We start from the raw sequence: 12,813 nt of genomic DNA, 5'->3' as shown, positions 1-12,813 counted from the left end.
CGCGGCCCTCCACCTAGCTGCGATGACTTTTCAAATATCATGGAGAGTGGCTTGGCAACTACATCAGCCAATTCCCTCAGGATTTTGGGATGCATCTCATCAGGTCCCATAGGCTTATGTATGTTTAGGTTCCTCATGTGGTCATGAACCTGATCTTCTCTTACAGTGGGAGGGAGTTTGCTCTCCAAGTTCCCATCTTGAGGTCCGTCCACTCAAGAGGTGCGGGAAGAGAGATTGCAAGTGAAGACTGGGGCAAAAAAGTTGTTGATTACCTCAGCCTTCTCCTCATCTGTTGTTACCAGTTTGCCAGTTGTGTTCATCAGGGGGGTAAGCTTTCTTTGACCTTCCATTTCTGGCTGACATACCTGTAGAAGCCCTTCTTATTATCCTTTGCATCCCTTGCCAAGTTCAGCTCCAGCCATGCCTTGGCCTTCCTGACCCCATCCCTACACAACCTGGCAGCATCCCTAAACTCTTCCCAGGATACCTGTCCCTGCTTCCACTGCCTGTGTATTTCCTTCTTGCCTGTTAGTTTGACCAGCAGGTCTCCACTCATCCATGCCGGCCTCTTGCCTTCCTTTCCTGATTTCTTACACTCAGGGATTGAGAGCTCTTGAGCTCTATGGAAAATGTCCTTAAAGATCTGCCAGTTGATCTAGTCCTGTTCCATCACATGCCTGCACAGTACCTTTTTATAGCTGTGTAAATTTAGTTTTACATTAAGCATTGATTCAGTTTTAAAGAACAAATAATAAAGGAAGAAGAAAATTAAAGAGAATAATATTATTAATCTTCTTCAGAGTATGTAAAAATGTCAGGTCAAATTATATTTTTTCATTTTTATGGACAATTATCAATCAATTTCTGTCACAAGAAGACCCCACTTTCCTTAAAAAAAAAAAATTCTGAGAGAAAGATATGCAAATAATTCTTTTGCCAGTGTGACATTTCAATGGCTATTTGTTTTAGCCATTAAAAATCCCAATAATCTAGCTAATCAGCTAATACTGATTATGGATGAGATGTATAACATTCTGGAAAAACAGAAAGAACTATAAATTCACATCCTCTTCTGGTCAAATGTGATGACATAGCAGTAAAATTACAGCATTATTAGTTTATAACCTGATTAAATTACAAATGTAAAATTAAATTTACAAATGTACAATTAAATTTACAAATGTTATACCCTAATTGTTGAGTACTGAATTAAAAAGTACACTTGAAGTTTCTTTAATATATATAGTTGTCAACAATTCTTATCATTCTATCCAACAGCTGGGAATGGCTGTATATGTCATATTGTGAGGGAAGAAATGTCAGGACAAGGTGCTGCAATAGAATTATTGAGAGGATGGCACAGACACTGGAAAAAAAAACAGTCTACATTATCTGGATTCCAAGCTTGGAAGGTGTGGATTGTGTGTACTCGCATCTCCGTAGCTGAAAAATAACAAATCAGAACATGTCTATCAGAACTAAATTGAGAATATTTTGCAGTAGAAAAAAAACTGATATGGTCACTGGAATTCTTTGAGGTATATTGTCCAAACATATCTATCATTTTGAGTACATTTCAAATTTAAAGTATTTTTCTAGCAGCATGTGCCTAAGTAGCATATGTCCCTGAAAGTCTTTAATTCAAAGGGAGATTTAAAAGGACATTATGGTCCAGGCCAATGCTAAATTCTTCTTCTTACAGGATTTATAGTAGCTAGAAGTACTCTAGCTACAACACATTTCAAAGGAATTAAGTCACTTTACAGGTGAACAACTTTTCCTTTGTTGCCGTGTGTCTTCTCCATTACTTTAGCAATATTTCAAAAAAAGGTATGTTCTTTGAGACTAGGTAGAGAGAGATTGAAATCCAGCTAGGTCAAAAAAATAATCCAACCTGGGTCAAAGAAAAACATCTAGCAAGCTTTCCACTTCTTTTCCATTGCTTTTACGGTGGAAAAACGTGCAGACTACAAAATGACTGTCCTGCATATGTCTAAAAGTGAAACAATTTGTAAAACACTCCAGAAGCTGAAAGGCTCTTATAAAAAATATTCAGTAGCTGCATCAGAATAAGTTTTGGTAAGCTTTATGATTATAAAATATCATGGATAGTGCCTAGGTTAGAATTCATTGACCCCTCTATATAAATGACACAAATAAAACTGAGAATGTATTTTCAAAAGTACATATAGCACTCTTACTCCCAAAGGTCAGCTCAAAAGAAGAGTAAAATCTGTATTATTAAATTACTTGTGACAATTCTGAAAGAAGATTAAGAGATAAAAATACAAAAGTAGAAAGAAGAAATCTTTTCACCTTTACCTTTAGAATTTCTTTCTCTCTGGAGATATGTTACTATTAAGTAACATTTATCTTTCTGAAATGGTAATGTTACCTTAAAATTTAATGTGAAACTGGTAGACTCTTTGTTATAAGTTTAACTGTGACTTGCAATCAAGCTATTTATCCCATCAAAGAAAGGGACAACTTCCAGAACCAAAGGTTTTAACAGTAATAAGAAATAAAGCTTCAGGGTTGGGTTTTTTTTAGAGAGAGAATAGCAGAACTGGAGAAACCTCAATTAAGGAAGATTAATGAAGGTAAAACTGAGAACTAATATCTACAATATTGCAAATATCAGTCCATGATTCCTGAATAAGGAACCCTTAGCCTGTTTCCCCTTTAATCTCTAGAAAATAAAGCTTTCAGCCTTTCTCAGAGAGAAATTTTGATCCTAAAACAAAAGCTTTTTCATAGACTTACAGAGAACTGGGTAAACCAGCTGTCCCAGCCAATTAAAAACCTATGAAACATCTGTGGCTATATCTACATCACAGTTAGAAAGTTGTTCATGACAAGCCAGAACAAAAACAACCTCCTTGTATTGATCCACTTGCCTTAGTGGATAGGTTACATATGACTATGATGTTCAGGTACATCTGGTAGCGTGGTAAGCTGAGGACATGATCCAGAGGACACTTTTGGTGCTTTACAGTGCCATTACTATTTGCTCACTGTCTTCAAAGATAGTCTGATCTTGCTGTTGTCCCAAGAGAAATGCAGAAAGTACCATAGTGACATAAGTCAATAATTGGTTGTTATAGTTTTTAAGTTTCAGTGTGATTATAGCTTTGTGGCCAATGGAGGCCACGTATTGGCAAATTCAATGGATGTATTTTGACCTTCTATCCCTGCTATCAGGGATCATTGTGCTGAAGCATTTGGACATGTTTGTTTCTGTTATTGCATTTCCCAAGGTTTCTATGTTATTTGTTACATACAATAACAATATAACTGTGCTACTTCAGCTGCTGCATCATTACTGCACACACACAAATGTATATAAATATGATTATTCTAATTGCTGTCATGAGACTGATGTAAATGTTGTGTAAAATAATACCTAGTCTAGTCCACATTCTTTGTAGAAACATTCACATTATCTACTTACTAATGCATTCAGGTAGAGGTTTGTCCCAGTGGCCATTTGGTTGACAAATTAAAACTGAAGAGCCAAATAAAAAATATCCAGGATTACAATCATAAAATACCACTGTGCCATATGTGAAATTTCCATGTTCGATTTTACTTTCTCTTATAGAATTTGCAGGAATTCCAGGATCAGAACAATTGACCACTAAAAAGAAAAAGAGCACAGACTTGAGAGTCATACAAATACAGACTACTAAAATGTTCTTTAAATGGTCTTCTACCCTTTGTATGAGAAACTTCCAATGTGTTGCCACCCTGATTTTATGTACCATGATTTTATATATAATGATACTGAATTAGGAAGATGATATGAAACCAGGAGATGCTAAAACCAGGAGATGCTAAACTCAGAGCAAATAAAAGGAAATGTTTCTTCACAGAGTGTGATGATGCTGTAAAAGTATTCACCACTAAAAGTGACTGGACATGCCCATATATTCAATTTATACTCTTGCCTTGACATAAACTATTGCCCCCAGCTGGAAACAGGTTATGGGGCTAGATGTACCTTTGGTTTAACCCACACAGCTGTGCAAATATACTTATGTTCCTATACTAACATTTTGATAATGGAGCACCTTTGAGGCAGATGTTTTGAGCTAAAGGGCACATGGTCAGTTAGGTAAAACTGTGGTGATTCTGCTAGAACAGGGACATATCCCAACAAATGGGTATGTGCTTTTAAAAATAGGGGTATATTTTGATGGTTAAGAATACTGATGGATTTTTTGCGTCCTCAACTACTTTAGGATTCATACGTTTGAAAATCAGTGAAGATTGATTTTTTTTTTTTTTCCTTTTTTGCACCTTACAGCTGTCTGGTGAGGGGAGTATAATACTTATTTTGGGGATCATGGAGATTTTTTTAACTGTTTCCATGCAATAGACTCCTCTGATCAAGTAAACACATCATCACCTACTCAGTTACTCTAGAAAACTACAGTTCATGTAAAAACTACTATCCCTATATCCTTATAATCAATTGTGTGTTATATGCATACATGTGTATGTACCTGTGTGCAAATATATACATATCTCTGTGTGCACGGAGGTGTGTACGTAAAAGTATCAAAATATTCTAAAAAGCTCTGTAATATAAAAAGGAAAAAAAAAGCTATTGCCAGATGCAATTTAAGATCATTTTTCCTACCTACATCACTCAATGTAGTTATTTTACGGCTCACCTACTTCTCTCTAGTCACTATCCTAAATGTTGGAGTCTGCTTGTGTGCTCCGCCTAACAGTTCTCAAATATTGGTATCGCAAGACTAGAATACATATCTTTTTCAAGGATAGAAATAGCTTTCTGGTTGGACTTGACTTCTTTAACATTAAATGTCAGATAATTTTTTTTAGTTTTATTGATGGTCAGTGTTGAAAATTTGTTATCTTTTTTCTGGAGGAAAATTTGATCTATATTTCTATCTATTTTCATTTTTGTAGACAAGCGTTTTATAACAATTGAACATTCATCTTCACGTTATTCAACATGTACTTTAAGTAATGAAAATTATTTATTAATAAATCTGGAGTAGTGAATACTTGAAAGAAAATACAAGAAGCTTTGTCCATTTCAGTAGTTTTCCACTATTATTACAGTTGTCTAGGAAACTAGCTATTTAGCAAAGTTGTAGACAGTGTAACAACAGCAAGTGCACTGCTGAATTTATATGACGATTGCAAATTCAGCCTTCACAAAGGACTGCAGCCTTTTCTATAATATTGCACTTTAGGCAGTTTACAAGTATGCAAAGTAACTTTTATTTATTTATTTATTTAACTTCAATGCAAATAGAACAAAATCATATTAGTTAGAATTGATTTCATTGCACATTACAGACACCACTAATAATGTTCTACACAAAGTTGGTTCTTCTTATTTTTAAAGTCTGTTCTAAAACTAGTAGAAGATTTCAGGACTGTGTAAAATTTTGAAGAATAACCTGATCAACCTGTTTACTGATCCCTACAGGCTAATAACATACCAGACAGTTTGACACATTACTCTGCAATACCAGAACACCGAGGTGATTTATAGCATCTGGACTGAAAATGTGATTTATTAGGTATCCTTAATACACAGTGCATGTTTAGTATTACAAATTTAAAAAATAATAACTTCTTATCAACAAAAAGGTCCTTGGAAATTTCAGTTCTGTAAACTATTCGGCAGTATTGCTTAAGGCAAAGTGATCAAAGGAAAGTGGAGGACACCTATTAGAAGGAAAATATAGTAAATAAAATTACTATAAATACATAATATAACTTAGGCTGTGTACACATAAATATCCATAGAAGCTGCTGGGAAGATGCTGAAAAACAATCAATACCATTTCTGCATATGTGCAAGCAGGTTGCAGCAAAAAGTACATTTTTCTAAATGAGAACAATTAAAACATTTAAAAAGCACATAACAACAGACTTGGAAAGGACAATGGTGATAAAACCTTTTTAAAAGTGCTTATGAATACTCAAACAGAACTAATTTCATAATATTCTTTTATTTTCAGTGAAAGAATTTTAAATATAATATCGAAATGTTGAGAACCAACCCAAATGGATTATGCTAACAAATTAGAATAAAAATTTAAAAAGTCAAGATGAGCAGTCAGATTAATGGAAATGTAAAAGGAAAAAAAGTATGTTTTCTTAAGCACCTATTAGAACTATGTTGGCTAAAAATGCAGATAACATTATTTCAGGATTTAAGCTCTTAATTATCTCTGCATAATTTTGCTTAAGGAACTTGTAGAAACCATTTTAAACTACAGACACATAAGAAAGTTTCTCTGCAACAGTTATCCTGGCAACCTGAATGTAGAACAGACCTAACTGAAAATCATAGAATCAGAGAATCATGAAACATCTTCTTTAATAATTTGATACCCGTTAGTAAGAGAGACATAATTTTGTATTGACAGTGTCCCTTTGCCTTCACTCTATTTTTCAACCTTAATTTTCCAACTAAGTTTGAAATCTGTAGGTGCTTGCATTCTTACCTTTGCATATTGGAGGTGGGTGGCTCCACTGCCTATTAGCCTGACACTGTGCTTTGGTTGGTCCTTGCATAACATACCCAGTATTACATGAGAATGTCACAACATCATTGAAGTTGAAACCGTTTCCACTTGTTCTTCCATAAATAGGACTACCAGGGTGACCACAGCTAACGGCTAGCATAGCACAAAACAAAGAAACAAAAACCAAACAGAGCATGTTGCTATCACTTTTGATGATTTATGATGTAATAGATAATCATTATAATCATTATATAATAGTATTTTAAAGTTTTGATATTATAAGATACTGAGTACTTTCCATGAAAGATTCACATTTCTCTAAACTGAATAAGAACTAAGATATATTTTAGTAAATGTTCAAGCACTTATTTAAATATTTAAATAAACTGAATAGAATTTGCCATGCAGTAATCACGGCAAATGAAGAAAATTTTCTGAAGAATCAGGAGAAAAGCAAGCACCTGATTTTCATTACATATAGTCTGCAATTGAAAGGAAATATTTCAGTGCGTTAGTTCCTCAGGTATTATTTCTTACAAATATGTCTTAGTATCGACTCACTCTGTTTTATCTTTGAGGCCTAAGTAATTAGTGAATTTATAAATTTATGACTGGATAGATGAAATGTTATGGGCACTGTGAAAGTTTACTTGTATTTATACAAAAACTGACAACAGAAGATAAAGTTCCTTTTCTGTGCCCACAAAGACCAGCTGCAAAAATAGTAAGGAAAATAAAACAGAAATTAATTATCCCAAAATAATTTAAAAAGTGTATAAATATTTTCTTCTATGTTTTAACAAACTCCAGTTGTTGATAAAGTTCATCAGTAATTTAAAATGAAAAAAAATCACAGAATAAATTATTTAACTCTCAAATGTTTATCACTTTAGAAACTTCATTATTTTTCTAAATTAATTTTTTTAGGTCTGACAAATATATGTTCTTTTTCTCCGTGTAGAATAGACTTAACATGATAACTCTAAAAGAAACCCATTCATGTAATCTAAATAAAGTAAAATTTTTAGCGACATCAAAAAAGTGAAAATGATCCTTAAGAACTAGTACAACACACAGAGAAGTCACAGTATATTCTACGAATGAAAGTTAAATTGAATTCTGTATGTTCTACTAATATCACTAAGTTATTTTAATTAAATATATTATCTTTATGTTACAGGTATCAGAAATTTTTATATAAGGAATTGCATTTTTTCCCCAAGAGAGTAATTGGAATCATACACTAAACTGTTAACAATTGTAAAACTGTCAGGCAAAAATATGCATTCAGTCCACAAAGTTGTTTTTTAATGTACATATAAAAACAATAAAAATTATTCTTGTGAAAACAGAAGTATGAAATTTGCATAAAATTTTGAATAATACCCATGCATATATAGTAGCAATACATAACAGTAGTAATACATCTGCCCACTGTATAAACAAGAAGAATGGTGAATTCAAAAGTGAAATGGTCAGAATCACTAAATTTAAACACATAATCTCAAAAATTCAATTAAAACATCTAAAGTTAAATACATAAAGAAATGCGAGGCTATTTTTCTACACTTCATTTGAACCTTTGATCTGAAGTGGAGATGTTGCTAAATATCTATCACAAAGTTAGAGGCAGTTGTTGTTTATAGCAGCCTTTCTCAAGTCTAAGCTTTTTCCCAAGTCTTGTGTCCTTTTCTGAAGTGCTGTGTTGCGCATTCTCCTGGATTCAAACAAGCAACTTCCATTTGACTGGAGGAAGAAAATATGTCCATTTTCTCTGCTGTTAGCACATCCAAAACATTTTTTTTTTTCAGTTCTAACACTGATATTTACATTTTAATTTAGAAATACTTGATTAACGGTGTCTAATTTTATTGCCTTAACAGTTACCTATAAAGAAGTGTGTTGGTCTGAAATGTAATATAAAGAAGTAATGATCTATTTCTAGATCATAAAGTGGAAACAAAATTAAGGAATACAATTATTATATAGTGTTATGTATATCTAGCTCTATGTAAAACAAAGTAAAGAGTGAGCAGAAAGGGTCATGAATTAACATTGTGTGTTATGATTCATCATTCAGATAGTTTCTGCTACAAAAATGTAGCTATAATAATAGAATATTTGTAGGCAGACTAATACATTTTCAATACACTGATATTACTGAACCTGAATTATTGAAACATAGTTGTAATTTGCTTGAGAATCCTTCAAGAATTCTGAAATTTTCCTAAATTGAATACAATATTTTCTGTTATTACTTAATGGTATTTCATTTGATATGTTGACACACTTATTACACAAAAGGAGCCTCATTAACAAAATACAAAATTCATGCCAAAAAAGCCAAAACTAAAACCAGAAAACAAAATAACAGTATCTCTGTGAGAAGAAGAAAAAAAAAGTATGTTTGTTGAAGCAAACATTTTAATCATCAATGCTGACAGTGTAGTTCAAGAGTATCTACTTATCTAACTACGGCATTCAAAGTAAATGTACATTAAATATTTCTAAAAGCCACTAAGGGACATAAAGCCATGTTCAAATTTGAGTACCTGGGTGCCTAAGTCACATCACTTTTTGAAGAAGTTTCATATTCATATATAAATGACAGGTCTTTAGCCAAAAGATGCAATGGAAATTTTAAGTGACAACATTAAACTTCACCTGATAGATGAATCACAGATTTTAGGTGGCCACATACTTTTGAAGATCTGCTTTAAATCTTTTTTTTTGAAAATGAATACTAAATTGCAAAGTCGCTCCTCATCTTGTCTGACATAGACATTCCTGTAACATAAAACAGTGTGTGTTGCCATGCTTACTTACGCACACAGGATGGAAGCTGACCGGACCAGTTGTGATCCTGTTGACATATTCGTACAGAAGAACCAATCAACCGAAAACCAGGACTGCACTGGTATACAACTGTGTCTCTGTATCCATAATTTTCTCCAATTACTTGACCATTGACTATAAGATCTGGAATACCACAGTGACCAGCTAGATTTTTCAAAGTAAATAAAAAAACAAAGAAAAAATGATCAGTAAATATGCGAGAGAAATTTTAAACATACTTCCTTAGTTAAAACAAAGAAATTATGAACATCTTTCTTTTTTTTATTGAATTCATTCAAAGGTTTATTTTTATTAACTTTGGGAAAACTGCAGTATTGCATTTGCATAGGTAGGACAGTACACATAAAAAATTACAAAAAGAAAGTGTAGCAAATATATTAAATGTCATATATGTTATAAAATTTCTTTTTTTAAAAAAAAGTAATACCTTTTTTATTAAAATCTGTAAAATTCTGTATTATTTCCCTTAGTTTTATTTTGGTTAAGATTAAACAATAAGGTTAACATTACACCATTATACATTTAAATAAATATAAAAAATCCATATAAATACAAATAAAAATAATATAAATATTATAAATATCAATCCATTATGAATATCAATCCATATGGATGTTATAAATATAGCCTTCTTACAATGGAAACAAATTAACTTGGACAATTTATTCCTGGAATCTGACTCTCTGGTTTGTCTTCCATTCTTTCTCTCTTATTGATCCCAGAGGAATCCCAAAGAGTTTAACATGTTTGGGCTAAAGGCAGTCAGTGCAACTACATCCAAATGTCCTGCAACCAAAAACCTTTCTATGTCTTGGCCTAATCTTCTACCCTGTATTCTCAATTACGAGAAATATTTTATTTACACTATGAAAGTCACAAACAGACATTTAATCTAGAGAGAGGCTGGGAAAAAGAATGAACCATGTGCTATTTGTTACTACTTTTCTTAATGAAATCTGGAAAATGGGCACTGTGATTCAGTAAATAGTGTGGTAATGGAACATCCTCTGAGAATGGTTGACCTCATGGAGGCTGTGACATATGGCAGAGAACTTACTGCAAAAACAAGTAAGCCAAGAAAGAAAAATAAGCAGTGTTTCAGCTAGTACTTTAGTGAAAAAAAATATTACCAGCCACCCAAACTCCTCTGCTCTCCTTTTCTCCTCTCCGCCCCCCCCCCCCAAACAAACCCCCAACACATGGGGTTGCAAATAAGAAAGGACATTTAGAATCAATATAGTTTGGATTGTTTTTTCCTTTGAACTTTTAAGTGTTTATAATACTCTGATGTAATTTTCAGCATTTCCCCTCATTCTTTCAGGGCTAGAAACTTCCTATTAAAAAAAAAAAAAAATTGTAAATCTGAGATTTTCTTATAACTTGTGTCTGGCAACTTAAGCCTTGTCTAGTATTTCATCATATGAATCATGATAAAACTGTCAGAATTTACAATATAGGTAGTATGTGAACCTTCTCACAGATTAAGTTGATGAGTGCAATCTGACTTTTGTATAAGGAACAGGAGTCCAAATCTGCTACTATTCAAGGATATATTCCCCCATTTGTCCCCTCCTCGTTTCCCTCAGTGTTACATAAGGACCAGGCATATTTGAAATTTCTTTTATGTTTTCTGGGATAAGGTGGCATATAATACATATTTATAAAATTTTTGTCAGAGTACTTCTTGATTCTCCAGGAAAGTCGTAATCTGTTCAGTACGTAGTAGACTTGAACATGCCACAAAGGGCCCAATTTCCCTGTCCTATCACATTTGTGATGATAAACAGGACTAACCAGATGAGGAGTAAAAACTGAGCTGGAAAAGATCAGTTTCTATCAGAAGTGCAATAATTTTGCAGTGATTCAGACCATGTTCAAGGAAATAATTTTCTAACAGCATTTAATTACAATATTTGGCCTGGTTCTCAATTAAGATATTAGTGTTGCTTTATGGCAGTAGCGTGAAAGCAGAATACATCACCAGAAAGGTCAAACTCTGTTTCCTGTGCAATGGGAAAACAACTGAAGTAATTCAACACATCAGGTGAGTAGGATCACACTGCAGTTTCTGCAACTGTGTGTGGACATGACAAAAAAAAAATGCAACTGCAACAGGTGAAAAGTCATTGTAAATCACCTGTAAGTCTTGCATTAATGTCTCTGTCTAGCTTGAGAAAATATAAAAGCACTTAAAATTCCCATCCTCTCAGCCTACTTTCTCTCATTGTCATAAACTTCTCAGACTCTAGTTTTGATTTCTTTTGACTTTTGAGTTTCTTTTTTTCTTTCTTCTTTTCTTTTTATTTTCTTTGACATCTGTCCTGGTTTTGGCTGGGATAGAGTTAATTTTCTTCCTAGTAGCTGGTACAGTGCTGTGTTTTGGATTTAGGTTGAGAGTAATGTTGATAACACAGCGACGTTTTAGTTGTTGCTAAGTAGTGCTTACACTAGTCAAGGACTTTTCAGCTTCTCATGCTCTGTCGGCAAGAATCTGGGAGGGGGCACAGCCAGGACAGCTGACCCAAACTGGCCAAAGGGATATTCCATACCATATGACATCATGCTCAATAATAAACTGGGGGGAGTTAGCTGGGGAGCGGTGACCGCTGCTTGGGAACTGGCAGGTGGTGAGCAATTGCATTGTGCATCACTTGTTTTGTATATACTTTTATCATTATTTTTATTATTATTTTCCCTTCCTTTTCTGTCCTATTGAACTGTCTTTTTCTTGACCCATTAATTTTACTTTTTTCTTCCCAATTCTCTCCCCCATCCCACTGGGGAGGGGGGGAGTGAGCGCATGGCTGTGTGGTGTTTAGCTGCCTGCCGGGTTAAACCACAACAGTCCTTTTGGCACGCAATGTGGGGCACAAAGGGTTGAGATAACGATAGATCTGAACAGAATGTGTTAAGGCAAATTTGTCATAAGTATTCATCATATTCGTTCAACAGTCTCTGGTCACAATGTTGATTAATTTACTCTCAAAGTTGTCGTGCTTGCTCTCAAAGTTGTGTCATGTAACACCTTACTTGCAGTATATGTTCCCTGTTGTGCTGTCTATCGCCTCTGGGAGCTGGATCAAGGATATCATTTTGCTGTACTGTGCAACACTACTGGTTTATGATGTGATAAAATTAGCAGCCGTGGGACTAATTTTTGTATTTCTACTTCTGTATTTGTACTCGGCATTGCTGTCATCTCTGTATTTTGGGAGACACTTTAGAAACTATTAATAATTACACCTTTTACCTTTTGTCCTCAGCGAACCAATCTATGGGGGAGATGGGGGGGGGATGACACACACACACTTTCCCCCGCTCATTCACCTTCCCTTTCTCCTTCAGGCTAGTTACAACAGGTCTTGAGAATTTTGAATATCCTTGTGATGTTCAAACCAGCATGGTCCTATTGCTCTGTCTCCTGAATGTGGTTCAGGTCTTGTTT

General features: G+C 33.9%; 1 protein-coding gene across 2 annotated transcripts in view; it reads right to left on the bottom strand.

The window, feature by feature from the left end:
• CSMD3 (CUB and Sushi multiple domains 3) overlaps positions 1-12,813 on the bottom strand; it is an 803,119-nt gene that overhangs the window by 63,295 nt on the left and 727,011 nt on the right. For both annotated transcript variants that reach the window (XM_009321682.1, XM_009321683.1), the window contains 3 exons: positions 9,339-9,512; positions 6,492-6,665; positions 3,452-3,637 (listed from right to left, as the gene is read on the bottom strand). In XM_009321682.1, coding sequence (XP_009319957.1) covers positions 3,452-3,637; positions 6,492-6,665; positions 9,339-9,512 — 534 coding nt within the window. The remainder of the gene's footprint in view (positions 1-3,451; positions 3,638-6,491; positions 6,666-9,338; positions 9,513-12,813) is intronic.

The sequence above is a fragment of the Pygoscelis adeliae genome, unplaced genomic scaffold (assembly GCF_000699105.1).
Source record: "Pygoscelis adeliae isolate BGI_AS28 unplaced genomic scaffold, ASM69910v1 Scaffold111, whole genome shotgun sequence".
Taxonomy (NCBI): domain Eukaryota; kingdom Metazoa; phylum Chordata; class Aves; order Sphenisciformes; family Spheniscidae; genus Pygoscelis; species Pygoscelis adeliae.
The sequence above is the reverse complement of the archived record's forward strand: the minus strand, read 5'-3'. Positions and strand labels throughout refer to the sequence as shown.